The 20,414-nt window shown below is 36.2% G+C and overlaps 2 protein-coding genes across 13 annotated transcripts in view; one reads left to right on the top strand and one right to left on the bottom strand.

Annotated features, from left to right (window-relative positions):
- Window positions 1-8,350, top strand: part of pip5k1ca (phosphatidylinositol-4-phosphate 5-kinase, type I, gamma a) — a 44,849-nt gene extending 36,499 nt beyond the window's left edge. For 2 of the 8 annotated variants that reach the window (XM_087304188.2, XM_087304192.1), the window contains exons 17-19: window positions 1,021-1,077; window positions 5,555-5,644; window positions 5,730-8,350. In XM_087304188.2, coding sequence (XP_087160314.1) covers window positions 1,021-1,077; window positions 5,555-5,644; window positions 5,730-5,732 — 150 coding nt within the window. In that variant the 3' untranslated portion in view covers window positions 5,733-8,350. The remainder of the gene's footprint in view (window positions 1-1,020; window positions 1,078-5,554; window positions 5,645-5,729) is intronic. The other 6 variants (XM_087304190.2, XM_087304194.1, XM_087304189.2 and 3 more) reach the window with 3 other exon arrangements.
- Window positions 8,351-8,418: 68 nt separating this feature from the next.
- Window positions 8,419-18,693, bottom strand: hnrnpm (heterogeneous nuclear ribonucleoprotein M). 5 transcript variants are annotated; one of them, NM_001256631.1, is made up of 17 exons: window positions 18,443-18,693; window positions 16,230-16,405; window positions 14,849-14,901; window positions 14,232-14,239; window positions 14,058-14,151; window positions 12,855-12,975; window positions 12,628-12,767; window positions 12,373-12,526; window positions 12,229-12,278; window positions 12,087-12,147; window positions 11,902-12,000; window positions 11,759-11,800; window positions 10,949-11,038; window positions 10,734-10,838; window positions 10,036-10,649; window positions 8,885-8,936; window positions 8,419-8,799 (listed from the first exon to the last, which is right to left on the bottom strand). In NM_001256631.1, exons 1-17 carry the CDS (start codon window positions 18,478-18,480, stop codon window positions 8,636-8,638), a joined length of 2,061 nt encoding a protein of 686 aa, NP_001243560.1. In that variant the 5' UTR covers window positions 18,481-18,693; the 3' UTR covers window positions 8,419-8,635. The 5 variants fall into 5 exon arrangements, with proteins under 5 accessions (NP_001243560.1, XP_087158883.1, XP_087158882.1 ...); XM_087302757.1 differs by having other exon boundaries at window positions 12,628-12,975; window positions 14,232-14,901; window positions 18,443-18,672; XM_087302756.1 differs by lacking the exon at window positions 14,232-14,239 and having other exon boundaries at window positions 12,628-12,975; window positions 14,845-14,901; window positions 18,443-18,672.
- Window positions 18,694-20,414: the final 1,721 nt, after the last annotated feature.

Here is a 20,414-nt window from a genome sequence, read left to right as displayed (position 1 = left end):
GTAAAGACCATTTATAATAATAATAATCACATTTGTAACAATAAAAATTTGTAACAATAAACACCATTTCTAATAAATAATAAATGCATTTATAACAATAAACACCATTTGTTACAATAAACAACATTAATAAAAAATAATAAACACATTTGTAACAATAAACACCATTTCTAATAAATAATAAACACATTTATAACAATAAACACCATTTGTTACAATAAACACATTTGTAACAGTAATCCAATTGTTTAATAAACAGCATTTGTAACAATAAAGACAACATTTGTATCTGAATGATCATTGAAATTAATTATAATGTGTCATTGTAAACTAATTTGAAACATTATACTGAACATATCTTTCAGTTCAACATTTAGAACATTAAACACAACATGCTTTTTCAACGTTAAATTGAACGTCATTTGAAACACTAAATAGAACATTTAAAACATTAAACGGAAAATGTTAAACATTAAATGAAAAAATTTGAAACGTTAAATGGAAAATGTGAAACGTTAAATGGAAAATTTGGAAGCTGAAAATGTTACATTTTTGACATGCACTTGAAAATTTTGGCCAATCACAATGCACATCAAAAACCTCACCAATCAGCTGAGCTTTGTACAACATTAAAGTTACTGAGTATATAAAAACAATCAATCACTTTTCATGTGCTTTTTTTACTTTGAATAACACCAACATGAATGACAAAACACACAGACGTGAGTGTGCATTCGCAGGGATATCTCCAATAATAGCCAAGAATATTGGAGGAATGTGGATCACTATAATTTTTTCAGACACATTGAGGTGTTTAACTCGGCCGTGTGCTGAAAAGAGGCCTATCGACTGTTGAATTATTCCTCATTAACACTCTGCACCAGCTGCTCTCCTCTTATTAATGGAGCTGTCAGTGTTTTCATTTCTCCACCGCTAACAGCCCTTCATCTCCTTCATTACTCTTCTGCCATCTTTCACTGTCTGTCTGTCCATCTCTTTTTTTTCTCTGCGTCATCTAAGTTCTGTGATGGCAGCGTCCATGTTTGTCCGCCCGCCACACACAGAAGAAGGCATATTGTAAGTTTTTTGTTATGTTTTGCGGAAACGACATTTAGAAGTAGTTTTAGAATTAAAGCTAGTTTCTGAAATTCCCTGTCTCTCTACAACTGAACACGTTGGTTTTTATTCATTTTTTTGGTGTTGTGCTTTTATAGGAATAGTTTAATGACAAATTAAGTTATTCTTCAGTAGAATATTAAAGATTTTTAGCTGACACTTTAGTCCTTTTCACAGTATAAATAATCAAATAAAATCATAAACAGGCAAAACAAAATGAAACTAGCTCTCCATTAAATTAGATTATGAAATTAAAAGAAAATAGCTACAAAATAAGCTTTTATAACATTTTTAGTATCCTTTCCTATTGTCAAGTGGTTCAAATACAGATTAGAAGATTTCAGAAAGAAAAATTTCATTCACTGATTAAAAAAGGTATTATATGAATGATTTTTGCTATGAAATTTCACAATAAAATTTGCAAAAAAAAACTGCATGTAACATGACCAGAGTCATACAATTTTGAACATAATAAAGCTGGTTAATGAATATTATTTATCAAATTCAATTCATATTTATTTCCAGAATGCTTTCTACAATGTACATTACAGCTAATATATACACTCTAGCCTTGCTATACAGTTGAAGTCAAAATTCTTAGCCCCCATGTTTATTTTTTTTTTTTCCAATTTCCGCTTAATGGAGAGCAGATTTTTTTTCCAACACATTTCTACACATAATAGTTTTAATAACTTATTTCTAATAACTGATTTATTTTATCTTTGTCATGGTGACAGTAAATACAATCTGGCTAGATATTTTTCAAGACACTTCTTAGTGATGTTTAAAGGCTTAATTAGGTTAATTAGGTTAACTATGCAGGTTAGGGGAATTAGGCAAGTTATTGTATAACGATGGCTTATAGCTTAATGATATAGCTTAAAGGGGCTAATAATTTTGACCTTAAAATGTTTTTTAAAAAATTAAAAACTGCTTTTATTCTAGGCAAAATAAAATAAATAAGACTTTCTCCAGAAGAAAAAATATTATCAGACATACTGTGAACATTTCCCTGCTTTGGTAAACATAATTTAAAAAATCAAAGGGCGGGCTATTCTGACTTCAACTGTACATTAAGGTTATAATAGTTTTGGATTTTTCATTAGTTTTAGGTTTTTTGTTTTTCGTTTTGATTTTTGTTTTCAAATTCAGTTAGGCAGATTTACTAGTTTTAACTAGTTTCTATGTTTTGAGATTGCTTAGTTTTTGTTTAGTTTTTATTAGTTTCAGTATTAGTTTTAGGTGCAAGATACAAAATCATCAGAATAGTGTATAATAACTCACCCAAACATTCATTTTTGAAACCTGTATTTAGAGGACACAGAAAACACTACCATCTACTCATCCTCAAACTCAAATACAACAGCCCACAAGATAGCAGGCTTAAGTACCGTTCAAGGTGCAAGGCTGCTTCTGGGGTTAGATGCACAGTAGTGATGGAAAGTTCAGATCTTTTCCGTGAACCGGATCTTTCGTGACAATCCTCTCATGTTAAGACTCAACATATCAAAAATATGTAGTCAGCAATCATAACTTCAGTCAGTTAAAACATCAGCATGATCTGAAAAGTTTCTTAAAAGTAAGAAACCCAACTAAAACATGATTCACTTATTTAAATGTCATTATGACCCTCTGTTATGAAATAAACATACGTTTTTTCGCCAGATCCTCTCATTTAAGCCCTCAGTTTACTTGCGCTGCAGCTGTTCAAGTTTAGTTCTGTCACTTGTCATGTATTGTTTGTGTTCGGTTCACTTAATCACACATGCACATTATTATGAGTTCCCCTGAATTCTCAAATCCAATCTCTTATGTACTGTTCTAATAACTGAATAACTCTGGAATTTGTTCATTTCGAGTCAGAGGACTCATGCATGTAAAAAAACTAAGTCTTTGTGGATAAGAGTGCTTATAGAGACGCAGATTGTTTCAAATGATTCATTTCATTTGGTGAAACTACTTCACTTAGAAGATCCAGTTAAAAAGAACGGTTCTTTTACGGTCACTAATATGGAAATAAAACCTATTATTGGACACAAATGTGTTAAATGAATACTTTTAAGTGTCTGCTCGTATTTAATGTCGTCACTGTGCTGCGTCATGTCCAGTCCTTGTTTTTGTTGCGGGAGTGATAGCAAAGACTGACTTGAAGAGGACCGGCTTGATCTGGCTAGGGATGGCTGACGTGAAACTGACGTTTCGATAGTGTCGAGATCCTGAAGCGCAAGTGTTTCGAAACACTGCAACGAAGCATGATCCGAAACACCCAGGTCACGTGACTAAAGGGTTTCGTAACACCTGGTCATGTGACTATAGCGATTCAAAGCATCGATCAGTTCAGAAACGTTTCGAGACGTGGTTAATCTGCGTTTGACTGACCGGGTCAGAAAACACACCTGTTACATGTGGCCTAGTGGACTGTCCGTGTGCATGTTGTTACTGTGCTTCAAATGATTTTTGGGTTCGAATCCCGACTCCAGAATCATGACTTTATGTATTTTATTCATGTTTCTGTTTTATGGTGTAGTCTAGGTAGGATACAGCTGCTGATACACCATCAATTTAGCATCATTTTTGTAACACTTTAAAACAATAATTCATATTTTTACAGTACTGTAATGGTTGGGTTTAGGGTTTTGGGTAGAAATTAATAAAATACAATGGGAAATTTAACTAATAATATAAATAATTCTTGTTAACTTCTGGCCACAACTGTATCTGATCTAGCAACAACCCTGTTTTATGACCAAAACAAGACATATTTATTCACAAAGTGTTTATTCGTATGTCAGACCAATGTTGAAACAAAACGATACAAGAACAAAACATTTCAAATTGACATTAAAGCATTTTAAAAAAACTGTACGAGCCTGAATTCGAACTCACTTTCCCCGCATGGTTGTCAGGAACCCTAACCACTCCACTCGGTCACTTAAACGGTCAATCCTACAAAGTGGGGTTTCATACCTCAGTTTGTTCAACTGTTCTTTGCTGAAGCTGTTCCAGGTCAATACAAAAAAAAAAATGACCATAGGTGTCACTGCAGGGTTTCGAAACCTTTTTAAGCTTTGACACATTTGCTTCGACTGTTTCAGTGTTTCATGAAGCCTCGCTTTACCCACCACTAGATCTGGCCAATGGCAGCAGAATTACAGACTCCAAGGTGTCGTACAGGTCAAACACCAGGCGTAAAACTGGCATCGCGAAGTAAATAGATTTACTTGTGAAAGGTTTATGTATAAACAAACATTTACAAAGACTAAAACAAATGATGATTTGCTATCATTTTATTTTCTTCACTTTTAAAGCTGAATACTGTTTTAAGTACAGAAGTCATTCATTTTGCTATGAAAATCCAGATTCACATTTGCAAAAAATAATTGCCATCAAGGCGACGCAGTGGCGCAGTGGGTAGCATGTTCGCCTCACAGCAAGAAGGTCGCTGGTTCGATCCTCGGCTCAGTTGGCGTTTCTGTGTGGAGTTTGCATGTTCTCCCTGGTTTCCTCCGGGTATTTCGGTTTCCCCCACAGTCCAAAGACATGCGGTACAGGTGAATTGGGTATGCTAAATTGTCCGTAGTGTATGAGTGTGTGTATGTGTGGATGTTTCCCAGAGATGGGTTGCAGCTGGAAGGGCATCCGCTGCGTAAAAATTTGCTGGATAAGTTGGCGGTTCATTCCGCTGTGGCGACCCCAGATTAATTAAGGGACTAAGCCGACAAGAAAATGAATGAATGAATTGCCATCAAAAATGAAACATACATTTAATACATATCATCACCTTAGAATGATAAGGTTCTGTCTGACATTTCTGACAAAATTGAGTTATTGACATATTCTTATGTCATGACAACTTATTTACATTATAGCATTTTTTTTATAAGTTGGTTATACGGAATGCAAAAGCTTTAAAGCTCAATATCTCAAAATCATTCAGTAAACAGATAGAACCTTATCATTCCAAGGTGACGATATATTAATTATTATTCGCAGTAAATGTTAACTAATGTCCATCTCTAGCCACTGTGTTTTTAAAGGTTTTGTTTACATGGCAGTGGTGCACATGCAAATTTCGCTTTTAAATGTTTGAATTTTTTTACACGCAATAAACTAATTGCACTCTATTCCGTATCCCAGGCCAGTAGATGGCGACTTCACTTCGTAAATAAACACCAATAATCTGTGCACAGATGTAGTCGTTCTAGTATGTGAAGGTGACTATAGACTGAAGGCTTTTACATTGGTTTTTTTATATAGTTAAAATAAAGATGTTTTAGTAGTTTAGCTTTCAAATAACGTGTACTTCAAAACCCATTTCCATTTTCCCGACACCTTGAAATGTTCAAATCGGTGACACTTATATTCCTCTCTGCCGCTCTTGTTTTCCTGTCTTTCCTCCTCTCTGGCTCCCTCTGCTGTACTGCTGGTATAACTGCAGCCTCCAGAAGACAAAAGCTGGGTTTATTCTCCTCTGCATTTCAGCTCAGGGCCTAAAACCCTGCCCGAGGATGAAGGGGAAAGTGAAACAGTAAGTGTGCATTGTGTCATTGATCGTCTTCAGTTCACAGTCCTTGATGTTGATGGTAGCAACCCTTTTTACCATGTCTCGACAGTAATCAGACCTCAGGAGAGAAGGGCAGCTAAAGGTTTGGACTCTTCAGATGAATCATGTCGGATGGACGCTGCTGTCAGATGTTTCCGCAACTGCTTCATCTTCATCGTCCTGTCATCTATTCCACAAACAGAACCAAGCGAGTGGTAATGCCATTGTATAGAGGTATTTAAAAGTAATAATGAAAGTTTTTGTTTGATTGTGTTAAAAGTTCTGTTCTTTTATTTTATTAAGTACTGTGAAATGTGTTCATCCAAGTAAGTTCTGGGACTCAAGCCTCTCCTCATTGGCATTTTTTTTATTTTTTTTATTTTGGAGGTAGGCTGAGAGTTTTGTTGACAAAATAAATGTATTTGTATTTATTTTAGTTTGGTTATTGGCATCATTACGAAATTGTTGAAAAAAATTGTAAATTCATTCGCACTGATGCAAATGGGCGGACGGTTCATATGAATAGGTTGCAGTTTTTGCTAATTTAATATGTTTTGGAGGGATTTTATGGAAGCTTGTTTGAAAAAAGTGTCTCTCAGAATTCTGACTATTTCTCGCAAATTCAGTTTTGCAGAAGCATTATATTTGGAATTGGGAATAAACAAGTTTGACTGTATTATTTGTCACTGTTTTGTAAAAAGTTTAGCATTTTTCATAAAAATGTACAAATTGGGGAAAACCCCTGTAAACTCACAGAGGAGAGAAATAGTTGCAATTCCTTTTGCAAATTTGAATCTCGCGATTTCAACTTACAAACATCCAATTTCATGTTCATGTTTCATCATGTTCAATTTCATTTTCAAGTTGTGAGAAAGTCAACTCTAAATTACAAGAAACAATTCTGACTGGTCTGGAGTTATCTCAGTTTATGGTAAACTATTTAAAATTGTGAAGGATGAACTCAGAGTTCATAGAAAAAGTAGATAGAAACAGAATTCTGATCAATGAACTGTAAAGATAAGTGAGAGACACTAAAAATAGATTTTTTTTTTGTTTGTTTTCCAAAAATTGGCTTTTTTTCCTCAGAATTGTAATTTTATATTTCCCATATTTAGCTTGTAAACATTTCAAGTCGATTTCTATTTTTTCCTTTTTAAAACTGCAACATGAAATGTAAATCTGCAATTATGAGTAGTCGCAATTCCGATTCAGTATCTTTTTTTTTTTATTTAAAAAAAAAATCAAATGCAATTGCGAGAAATGGTCACAATTCTTATTGGTATAAGTTTTGCAACTTTGTATCTCACAATTTTAGCTCAGAAATTTTGCTTTTACGAGTTTGTATCACAGGTCTGAGAAAACGATTAAAAGATGCAATATTGCACAATATGTGGAATATAAACCGTTTATAGAAAAAAAAAAATCTGATACAAACAGAATTGCCAAAAATAAAAAGTCTTGCAATTTTGGCTTTTTCAAATTTTCCTAAGAATTGGGAGCTGTGTGTCTGGACTGTATGAACAGAGTTAAACTCAGAATTCTGAAGAAAAAGGTGAAATACTAACTCAAATGAAAGGAAATAATTTGTTGAAATTGAGAGAATACAAAGTGGATTGTGAAATGTAAACCTATATATATATATAATCCTGTACAATTTGGTTTGTTTTTATTGGTTCATCAGAAAGAAAGAAAAAGAACCAGCAATAGTGTGTGCAGTGTTTGAGTTTGGTGAAAGTGCAACAAGTATATTGTGTGATTTTCACCAACAACCAAAGTCCATTTTTCCACGTTTTAATTTAGAAATTAGGATCCACAATGGATTGAAATAGTTTTAAAATATATATATGTTTACCCGTTTTGTTTTTATATACATTCCATTGTCCAAATAAGTTATTTATAACGCACCTAAATCCATTAATATCATCAGAACCTAATTACAGAGACATGTTAAATCGGAAGACGGGACCAAACTTGTGTTGGAGGCCAAATATCGCAATCATTTCACCACAGAAATATTGAAGGTCAGTTGTATATCAACATGTATAGGCTGTGCGTGTGTGTTTGTGGTTGCGAGTGTGAAAATGTGCGACACGGATTCTTATAACGTGCAGTGGCCAGTTGCTATTTGATATTGCTGTCGTATCTGAAGCGACTACTACAGCAATATATCTGTAAAGTGTAGCACACGCATATTTAAGTTGCCTTATATTCTTGCCAACCTACAGTTAGAAAAATACTCACCAACTCAGTCTCTCTTTCTCCCACCCTATGATAGTGTCTTAGAGAATTTGTATATAGATATTTAAATACATATAAATTATATTTTAAATGTTTTTCGAGGGTTTATTTCGCACGAGTGGCTTGCAGAAACCCACCCATTCTTCCAGCTGGTTTTTTTTTTTTTGTATCGTGTAAACTTCAGTTGGGATGGTAAAGTCTGTACCGTCTCAGACATACAATTGTATCAATCGCTTGCTCTTCCAAAAATTGAGCTGTTTTGTGTGTATGTGTGTGGTCAAAAGAAAAACAAGCTGTGTGCCCCCCTTCGATAGCAAAAGAGCATGGCAAAATGTGAGTATTTGCATTGATGTACAGCATAGACAGTTACCTCTATGAAGAAGACCACCACCAATGGACTGATGTGTGTACATTTTGTTCAGAACCTTCAAATAAACAACTTGATTCACTTGGCTTTTGTTTTTAAAGTGATGAGATATCCGGGTCTAGTGATCTGAAGAGAACCACACAACACAGAGTGCTTCTGTTCTCAACACAGATTTATTAGCAAACCTTTAACAAAGGCAATTTGTTGGAAAGCATCACAATAAAAAGTGGGCAAAAAAAAAAAATTTGGTCTCTAAAAAGTCATAAACCTAAAAATGTACCATTTGGCACAAATATGTAACTGACAAATAACCTGGAAAGCATAGTGTATGGGGTGGAGGGAATCGAATATGGAAGGCAAAGAATGTAGGATTACGCATTTCTGTCAATCCTGACGTCAATCTCTCTGCCGTTGAGCCGGTAGCCGTTCATGGTGCGACAGGCTCGCTCAGCGGTCTCAGGATTGTCAAAGCGCACCACACCACAGCCCTTAGACTTCCCGTTCTCCATCTTTATATCTGCATACTGAACCATGCCTGGACGGAAAAACACACAGAAAATACATTACAAATGTTGACAGAATAGAAGTCTGGGTTTAGTAGGACTGGAAAGACATCTCACCACAGGAATTAAAAGTGTCCTTCAACATCTTCCAGGTGAAGTCAAAGGGCAGCTGGAAAAACAAATGAATTCATTATTAAAGAGTGGACAGAAACATCGTTTCCTGACTGATGATGCAACAGGCTGTGTGGGCGGCCACAAAATAGTGACGGTTTTCACTTTCTAATCAAATCCTGCATAAAATGAACTTGTTTAATCTCACCAGTCAATTATCATCATGAGTTTGAAGAGTTCTGAAGATTTTCTTATTGACTTTAGGCAAGAAATTTAACTTAATACATCAACTTCATAGAAGCAGGATCAGTTTACAATTGATGCAAGAGGTATAAATTTGTTAAGTCTCAATTGTGAAATGCAGTTAACAGTTAATTAAATGAAAACAGAATACAACTTTGACTACAGTATTCAACATTTGACGTGTATCTAAAAAATAATGACCATCAAAGTTGTCCTACAACTAGTAAACACCACTCATTGTTTTAGGACGATTTTGAAAAACACGTTTATCCACTTCATATTAGTGTTGTCAAGATACTGGAAATCAGTACCAATAGATAACAAAATTCTAAACCGTCCATTTCCCGCTAAAATTCGACCGCACTCAGCGGATTGGCTATTGTGCTCACATGCTCGACAAAAATGACTGTGATTGGCTGTGAAAATCATCAGTTTACCAAACTCACCGCTGTTTACTGAGTGGAACCACAGATACAGGAACACTGAAGTGTTTTAAAGTCACATCAATCATCTGGTTTGTCTACAAGCTGATGAATCATGACTTTAAATTGCTCCAGCGTCCTTGTATCTGTGGTTCCACTCAGTAAACAGCGGTGAGTTTGGTGAACTGATGACCTTCACAGCCAATCACAACCGTTTCCTATGAGCTCAACAGCGCTCAAATGCTAGCGGGAAATGGCCGTTTTTAAACTTCAGTATTGATTGGTACCAAATTCCAGTATCATGACAAGCCTACTTTAAATGTTGACGACTGTCTGCTATTGCCCACCAGTTTCAGTTTTAAACTTGCTCATCATAGTGTGGTGTTATTTAATAAATATGCAAGTGCATGTACACAACAATATTAATCCCATTGTTCTTGGTTTAATCCTTCCCTACAGTATTACCCAATAATAAGAATACTGTCTGCTTACATTTCTGACAAAAATCTGGCAGCCCTTCCTGGCATTGGCTCCACCAGACCCTGGTCCTCCTCCTTGCCCAGACCCGCCGAATGGAGAACCAAAGTTACCACGGTCCATGTCTCCGGGCCTGTCAAACTGGCCACCGATGCCACCAGATCCCATTCGATCCATGCTGGAGCCCATGCGGTCCAGACCCGAAGAGAAACGGTCCATGCCACCAGAGCCCATGCGGTCAAAGTTTGAGCCCATTCGATCGAGACCTGTGTTCATCCGGTCCATGCCCATGGGAGAAGCAAAGTCCATTCCACCGCTCATACGATCCATGCTGGACGAGCCCAAGCGGTCAAAGCCACCAGGACCCATACGGTCCACGCTAGTGCTCATGCGGTCCAGGCCTGAACCCATACGATCCATGCTGGGGCCGAGACGGTCAAGCCCTGACCCCATTCTATCAAAGCTAGAACCCATGCGGTCCAGATCAGACATGCGGTCCATTCCTCCACCTCCTCCTCCCCCTCCCATGCGGTCCATTCCTCCACCTCCTCCTCCTCCTCCCATACGGTCTATTCCACCACTAAGCCGATCCATGCCAGAATTCATGCGATCCATACCCATGGAGTTTCCTGGGAATTGGAAGATTTTAAAAAATGGGTTTACATATTGCACATTTTCATGTACTTTACACAATTCTGTACAATGTTACTGACCCATTCCTCGATCAAAAGAGTCTCCAAAGTTGCTGCGGGACATTCCCATGTCATTACGACCACTGAAATCTCGATCAAAGCCACCACCCATTCCACGATCCATATCTGAAGTCAAAAGAAAATAAAGCTTTACTCTCACTTCAACTAGAACAATTAGACAAAGACAAAAAATAAACTGATTTCATACATGCATATAATAAAAATAAAACTCATACCATTCATTCGTCCCATTCCAGAAGGTCCGAAACGATCCATGTTGTTCATGCCGCCACCACCACCGCCGCCGCCTCCAAAATTGTCCATGCCTGAAGTCATAGATAAATTATGCACCAAATTAAAACTCACAAAAAAATCTTTAATGCAGTGGATAAGTAGTGTAAAAAAATTAAAAAAAAATTGTTGGGGATAAAAAGCCTCAATATAAAATGAAATACCATTATTAATTAAACAAATCACAATTCAGATCACACCAAATTTACATTGTCACGACTATTTGTCAAAATATGATTTTGGCATAATAAGTTAGATGTAGAGAGTCTTAAGTGAATTAGCAACGCCAGTGTTTTGGGATGCATTTCTCTTTTATTTGGTGTTTTATTGGACAAGCCATGTCTAAGATACTGCAAAACATCCCGACAAAGATGGGCAAGTTTTTTGTTTCAGTAATATCAGAGATTGACTGATAAGACTGCAGATGCTGTTTTGCACACAACCTTCAAACATGGCCATGTAACCTCCTTAAAAAATAATCTGAAACAATGCCTATTGTGACAAACACTTACTATGAATGCAACAGAAGTAGGAATAATAATAATAATAATAATAATTTAAAATCCTGCACCTCTTTAGAAGAAAATGTATAGATCAAGACAGCTTGGGCATTGCCTTTTCTATCAAACTAAAAACCTTCAAAATACAGCATGCAAATCAAATTCAGTAAACCCTACTGATATGCGATAAAAACATGCCCCGAGGGGAAGGAGGGAGGGAAAAAAGGGCTTGAGATGTCCCATTAAAACACATACCTCCCATTCTACCCATGCCACCATAGCCCATTCCATCCATTCCTATGGGGAAAATGAATTGATGAAGGGAGAGGGGGATGATGGTCAGTGCGGGAGAACATGCAGAAACAATGCATACAATTCAACAGGAGACATGCGTTTACCTCCTGGCCCCATATTGCCCATCCCGCCACGATTGAGCTGCGTAGCATCAATGGGTTGACCGCCGGGTCCCAGACCAAGACCAACACCGCTCAAACCACCTGGAGGAGATTGTGGAAACTGGTTTAGAGAAGAATTGCAATGAAAATTGCTAAATGTGAAGGCAGCAAATATAGTTAGCACTTACGAGGAAGTGCTGGAGCACGCTCTGGGGGTGCAAAGTCTCCTTTTGGAAGGGATTTCTCATCCTAAAAAGACAATGACCGATTTGAAGGGGGATTTGGAAGAGTTTAGCAAACATAAATCACTAAATCAGCTCGTTTACTTACCAGTTTGACATGCATGACCCGGTTGAAGAGGAGCTGACCATTAAACATGGCTAATACAAATTAAGGAACAATTTTCATCCATTGTGTACATTTATATAGCATAACTTCATTTAAACCAATAGCACAAACTATCATGAAGGATACAGACTGCCTGAACAGCCTCAATAGGCATGTCAAATGTGACCGTTCCCATGCCTCTGCTTTTCCCATCTTTATCCTCCAGGATATCAGCACGCACGACCATACCGGCCATCCCGAACACCTCTTTCAGTTTCTTCCATCCCACTTTGTAGTCCAACTGTGCAAAAAAAAAAAAAAAAAAAAAAAAAAGCCACATCAATACTCAGCGGGCACATTTTCAGAATCTTCATATGGTCCACAAAGGGTTAAAAATCTTACATTAGCCACAAAAATGGTGCTTCCAATTTTTCCAGCTTGGAGGCCGTGGATGACCTCGTTGGGAATGTTAGGGTTGTTCATGAGACTGGGAGGGATGTTGACCATTGAAGAAGAACCAGGTCCTGGGCCCATCCCCATTCCTCCGCCCATTCCTCCACCCATGCCTCCGCCCATTCCTCCACCCATGCCTCCGCCCATGCCACCACCCATGCCTCCTCCCATGCCACCACCCATGCCTCCTCCCATGCCACCGCCCATGCCTCCTCCCATGCCTGGGGGTCCACCGCCACCTCCGCCACCACCATGACCCCGGTTAGCTTCACGCTGAGAAATCACTCCATCTGGATCCTGAGAGCAGCACAAGAGAAGCATTTACTGACTGTGGTCACATGAGCTATGGTTTAATACATGAACTGTCAAATGTTACAATGTTTACATGTTTAAATGTTTACAAATGTAAAAATAGAGACAACCCTTTCTGCGTTTAATTTGTACACTGGTTTAAGAGCAAGTTTCTGAAAACATCACGACTATCGTAAAATCATACAAGTTATAAAAACTATCACACGAGTATATATATTCCTTAATGTCTTAAATAAATATTCATTTAAGCATATACTTTTTTTGGGGCCGTTTCCACTGAGTGGTACGGTATGCTTTTATGGCCGTTTCCACCAACAAAATACACCAAAAAGCTTAGAAGGCCGTCTAAAGCGCAAGCAGTTTCACTTTTGCTTTTATATTTGAAAAAACTTGAGCTGATAATAACGTGGGCATGATTATTGAAGTACTTCTGACTTCGTCCTTTCAGAAACTAACAAATGTGAGAAATACACATGAAAAAAACAAAGGAGAAACCCAAAAATCGAAGGAGTTACTGTTATGTTTAACTATTTTCTTCACCTTTTGGACTATTATGAACTCGGGATGACAGCATTACTTTCTAACAAGAGTTTACATGCGCTGGTGGAGATTAAAGATACAGATGAGAGGTTACTTTGGGCTATAGTTTACATGTTTTTGAATCCAAATAATGACTAAATGTATAATGATTTAATTCTTGCAATTGGTAACATATTGGAGAGTATAAGGGTCTTATACATGTTCATACATGCAGCATTTATTTATTTATTTAAAATAATTGCAGACGTTACAATACCACTGGTACCCTTTCAGCAATGAAAACGCAAGCCTGATAAAGGTGACCCATACTGTATCACTCAGTGGACACGGGCCATTAGTAAAGACACATGGTTATTACATTGATACACAAGTGCTAAAATATTAATTATCCTGATATTACAATCAAAGATTTATGCTTTTAAGTTTAGTTCTTAAGCTATGTTGAAATAAATCTAAAACTAAATAAGAAATAGACTGAAATCTCACTTGAAATCATTTTTTTTTCTTTATAGTTAAAATGCACTCACCTCCTTAACCTTGAGAGGACGGCCATTCATGACATGTTTGTTGACCTTTTCAACAGCCTTTTTCATGAGCTCTTCAGTTCTGAACTCAACCACCCTTAAAAACCAAGACAAATGTCAGTAAGAGTTGCACAAAAGCAGAAAAGTAATAAATGAGATATTATGAAAGATACTTACGCACAACCCTTTTTTTTTCAGTCAGCACATCGGTCAAGACGATCGTACAAACATACCAGGAACAAAAGAGACAATTAGACAAAAGCCACAAGTAACCATTGAAAATTGACTCAGGATCTCTTTAAACAATTCAGGAACAACAAATTGAGAAAAAAATATTCATAATACTTGTCAGTGGTGTTCACAAAATGGTTACATTTAGTACATATTTACAACAAAAAGGCTCACAGGAATTATTGACGATCAGACTACACAACCGGCCTTCAGTTCCAATTACACAAGCTCCATTTCTGTTGTTTACCCACTCAACAATTCATTGACGCCAATGTTATCCTTTAGTTACTGAACACCACCTGAAGTCCAAAATGAGACTCAAAGTGCAAAAAAAAGAAAAGCTACCTCTAAACACACAAAAACCAGAGTTACTATATAACTGGGATGGGAAACGATCCCTGCGGTTCCACTCAGAACTGCAGTCGGCGTCCATTTATGTTCAAATGCCACTCAAGACGACACATTTTTGAACTCTCAACCCAGTCCTGAACATCCCACATTAAAATCTAAGAGTATATGTATGAACTCAAGCGGACAAATGGATGTTCGTCTCTTGCACTTACCCTTGATTTGCCTTCTCCGTCCATTAAGTGTTCCACGTACGTTACCTCACCCACTACAAATCAGATTCCAGACGACACACACCAAAGGGGAGAGAAGCCGAGAGAACAATTGGGGTTTAGAGCAGACACAAACGGGGGGACGGTGAGAGTGAGCTCGGCCTGCAAGTCCAGAGCCTCCTCCCCCAGCACCTCAAGAGCACAAATTCTGGTACAGGTCTACAAGAAGCAAGCTGTAAATGGTCTTAAAGAAAACTTCTTAAGCTGTCCTTGCTGGGAACCTCAACATCCAAAACAGACCAAAAGGATTTAACCTCCCGAGCCATCAGAATTTGATTGGATTGCCAACTGCGGCCTTTGTTGGACGTCAACTAACCTTTTGTAGTAAGGTTAACATGACTTCAGCTCCCTCTGATACAATCGACACACAAGCAATGACGTTAAGTCAAAAAAATTATTAGATAAAAATAAAAAAAATAAATAAATCTACCTAGATTACAAAATAATAGTTTAAAATTACAGAAACTAAAACCTCATCCACCTGGAACAAACGTGGCTTCCCAACTAAACAATTATTAGCATCGAGACTCTAAATTTTAATCGATTAGCCAAACCAGCTCCAACAAGTCCCGATTGATAAACACTCAAGAATAGAATTAGATCTCCGATGAGACTGTGCAAACCCAAACAAGGTCTAGTCTGTTTGTAAGAAACTGCCTCGAAGAACCACCTTCTCCAGCAAGAACGTCTGTCCATGAAATAAAAACAAGGACCAGCTTAAGAAGCTGCTTTACTCTGTAGACCTGTACCCCCAGAAATCAATCACATCCATTTTTAATTATTTTTTTATAATAATGGGCACAATAATGAAGATCTGCTGCAACAACATTCACTCTGGCAAACCTAAAAAAAGAAAATGCAATTTAATTCTACAAGCAACAGTTTCCACATGAAATTCCCCATGCGTACAAATCATTAGGCATGGAGGGGGTGCTAACTCAAGGATTGGGAAAAATGTGACCACTCATGGGTTGTTACTGAAATACTAACCAACAGGTTATAGTAAATAAACTACACACTTTCTCCAAAGCCGTAGAGACCGATTACAGGAATCAGATTCATATGAATGGATTAATCTCAAGTTCTTAATGCATGTGCAAATGCACACAGAATTTTAAAGTTCCATCCACCCACATTAGCAAACTTAATTAGACGGTTTCAACAACAGCCTTTCCCCCTCAAGACACTATTAGAACAGCCTTTCTCCGAGACCACTTCCCCATGATGGGATGTTTGTCCTCTGACCTAAAGCAACTGTGTAAGGTGGCCACCTTCAAAACTAAAAGGGTCCTGAGAGATACAACCATGCAGCACAAAAGCGTACCTTTTTCCTTCATGAGATCTTTCAGCGTTTGCCATTTAACATCATAGGGAATGTTGCTGACAAACACGCTGTATCTCTTGTTGGGGTTCGAATAGGGTTCGAACCGTCCCCCACCACCACGCTTCGGGGGCCTTTCCTTTCTCGATTCATGGTTGGACTTGCCGTTCACTGCATTTCTGTATGGAAAGAACATGCAAATTAATGCTTTTTGCACCCAGAAAGAAACAAATTCTATCCTGAATGACACAAAACTACATTATGCAAGCAGGTTTGAGTTGATTGCAGATTTTTCTTTACTCATTTAAATAGTCTAAGTACTGTGTAAACACTTGATGTTGTTTCAATGAAGTGAACTATAGAATAAATATCTAATAAAGCCTTTTTTCAGTTTTCAACTTAAGCAATTTAATAAAAATGCATTATGTAAGAGAAGTAAAAATGTACAAAATAGATAGTTTGCAAATGAACAGCTGTATATGCTATGCTTTTGTTTTGTTTTTTTAAAAGCAATTGTTAATTGGGTATGGGACGATAACCGTTTTTAAGGTATAACGCCATTTGGAAAAGACAAGGTTTCAAATCCACCAAAATTTCCTACTATACCACTCCTAAGGTATGTGTAAGATTTTTTTCTTTAGTTTTGTTTAGGACAACAGTATCTGCAGCAGAAAAGATATCAAAAGAAGTTGTTTTAAATTATAAAGAAAGCTGTGTTTTTGAAACTAATGAAGACAGAAGTCAATGATTTATTTTCAATATTCAGCCTGACATGTTTACTGCTCCAATTTTTTTTGTTTCTCAAAAAAAAAAATTGTGTTTAAAAGAAGGGAAAAGTTTTAGTTTTTTTTACCCTGACATTTAAATATAATATACTTTAGAGCAGTGAGCACAACACCATCAAACCGTAATAGTTTTATCCAAGGTTATCAAACTGTCAGAATCTTACACCAGCCTATGCAGAATGTTAACAGACTGCAAAGTTGTTGGTCTTTGGTGGGGAAAATGGAAAAGATCTTTAACATGCAGCTGGATTTTGACCAAATTTCTTTGATTTTGGGTATACCTAAAGGACACATTCTTTTTTTCCCATCAAGAAATTGTATCATATTAACCTTAGCCACCAGAAAAAAAATTTATTTTACTTAATTGGATTTGTGATAAATCCCGTTAATTCCCCTGGAACATCTCACCCACGTTTTACACACACAAAAAAATATTCAAAGTTTGGATTCTAGATTTCGATTATTATTTTTTTAACAGTGCCTGTGCCCAATCAAGCTAAAAATACTGTAACTGTTCTTATCATCTAAAAAATGAGCTATGTTTTTAACCTTTCTTCTGATCTGTTTTATTTGGGGTATTCCTGATAATCTGAGCTTTTTTCTCGATTTTCATTGTTTTTTGTTGATATCAGGGCAGGGCCGATATACGATAGGACATCGAATTGCAATAAAATTTGTAAATGATAAACTCTGGACTTTTTTGTACTCTATATTGATGTAAGAGCCAATCACACAGCATAAATAAGCAACAATTGTAATGTAAAAATGTTGATATTAGAAATGTATCGATTTTTTTCGGCCACCGAAAATATGTTATGCCATTTAATGGACCCTTTCATTTTTGTGGCTTCAGTCATTGTTGAGGTACTCAATTCATTCTGGAAGCATTAACAACTTGCATCAAAATATATATCGTTATCGTTCAATATGGAAAAATGTATCGAGATCTTTTTTGGCAAATCGCCCAGCCCTAGTTGATTTTTATTTGCGTGCTTTTTGAAGTTACATTATGCATGTATTACTGAAAAATCAAATACACAATTACATTAAAAGCAGTTGTTTTCCCCAACAATTAAGACTAAAACCCTGAGAAAATGTTTTATATTTATATACAAAAGAGTCAACTCGTGTTTGTTACCCAATGTGAACTATTATGTTTCATCTGCAGGCTTTATTTCGCTTAGAAGACACATTTGTGTGTGGCGTTTCCCATGCTGGTTTCCTGCAGCGTGATTCCAACGCCTTTGTTTCGGCAGGATATGAATGAATCAACCAAGCGAGTTTGGAATTAGACATTAAACGTCGGTATATTTACTGCAACTTAAGTAAAAATAACTATAGGTACATCATACACTGCAACACTCCACACCTAACATTGACATAAACAATTAAAAGGCAAAACATGAAAACAACATGCAGTTGTCGCATTACCCTTGGCCTGTTTTCTCTGGCGAAGCCTCAGTCGACATTTTGCTCTCAGATGTCCGCGTTTTCTTCCTTCCAGATTAAACTGCTCGTGGATCCTCAGACGCGGTTTATAAACACGCGTTTATAGTTAAAAACAAAGGTAGGTGTTCAGTCGCTTTTCCGTCCCGTGAGGTGTCGCTAAACCCGCACAAAAAATTCAGTCGCAACTCTCGTCCTTCGCCTGCTGAAATGGCGGCGATGCTGAAAGAGCGACGCTGATATTGGAGGAGAAGGAGAGATGCATGATGGGAAACAGACTGACGCAGTTTAGTTTAAATCTCAATGGATAACGTTGTACCTACGAGCACTATTTTTCTCCACAGCGTTATTTTATTTGGAAAAAAATATATGTATTTTGTATAAACACAAGAGTATTTTTGGAGAGGTGGTTTGAAAAGGGTTTTGTTTTAGTTTGTGAACTGTTTAACATTCCAGGGTATCCTATGAAGAGTTTCTTGTAACTTACAATTTAACTTCCCTGTAACTCCCATGGACTTTTCTTTTGTTTTCTGTGCAATTTATTCTATTATTGATTCCTTATTTAGAGATGTAACTTGGATTAATTTGCCCATAATCAATCTAGCTCATTTTTTTGTTACAAATAAAAGAAATATCTTTAAAACTAATTCATAAATTCTATCCGGTTAAACATTAACTCAGTAAATTTAAAAAGGAAATTGATATAAATTGCTCGTTTGTACTTTGCATTTGGAAAATGCAATCATATTTATTTTGTTGATTAAGTTTCATGTTTATAAGTGTACATTTTCTAACAAAAAATCCTGTTTTACTTTGTTTTATAAGGAACTAAAAAAAAAATACTTTTGTACTATTCAGCATAGTGCTAAAGGCCATTAAAACGGCCCATTTGTGCTCTAGTTTTAAAATCTTTGATTAATGAACAGGTCCTGCTTGTCTGTAATTGTAAGAATTATATTGAATTATTTATGCTCTTGTTTTTATTTATTTTTTGTACTGTTATTAATATTTACTGTTCATCACCCTGGCATTATTTTATTTGCTATATTGTCATGTATGTGTAAAACCATAATTTAAAAAATGGATAACAGTATTTGTTTTGCCATAAAGAAGGATAAAAAAACTATAAAACAAGAGCTCTTTTTCTTGAAATCAGTTTCTCTACCGCTCCTGCTGTCTCATATTGGAACATTGATCATATTGGTCTTTTTGATCATGAAAATATATGGTCAATACAGCAAGTTTTGTCTTACTAATAAGGTAAAGGAAATATCATTTAACTTTTTAAATAACATTTACCCTGTCAAAAACACCTTAAAGAAAAGATTTGGATCAGACTTTAGTACAAATTGCTCCTTTTGTCAAAATAGTGCTAAAACTCTTCCTTTGTCATGCAACCGTGTTCCAATTTTGGCAAGATGTGAATTTATTTATCTCAAATATTGCTTTACAGCTTTTTTCTGTGACTCCAAAAGTAATTATTTTTTTATTTTTAAAGCCTTCAAATTTTAATGTCTACTTTATAATAAACATTCTTTTTATGCAGATTTTGTTTTATTTATACGTTAAATGTACATTTTCAAAGTGCAAGCCAACATTTATAGCATTTCATACAAGAGATTCAAAATTATTACTAAATTCCAGATTCACTTAACAAGAAAGCACTTAAAACATACTCTTAAATCTCTTAATCACTGTTATCTTCTTATTTTGCCCTCTTCACTCTCAATTTGATATTTCTTAGTTTTTTTACTCTTATTTTGCTTTTTTTTATTCTTCATTGACAGCATTTTAAATAATCTAATGATTATTGTAAATGATGTGTACCAAATGTATCTTTCTAAATAAATGTTCAACAAAATGTTCAACAAAATGGATAACAGACCAGATTTGTTCTATGTTTTACATTAATATGTTTACTTTTGTAGACTTAACTTTGTATATTTGTTTATAAAAT

The sequence above is a fragment of the Danio rerio genome, chromosome 22 (assembly GCF_052040795.2).
Source record: "Danio rerio strain M-AB ecotype USA chromosome 22, GRCz13ab, whole genome shotgun sequence".
NCBI lineage: Eukaryota > Metazoa > Chordata > Actinopteri > Cypriniformes > Danionidae > Danio > Danio rerio.
This window is presented reverse-complemented; position numbering and strand designations above follow the sequence as displayed.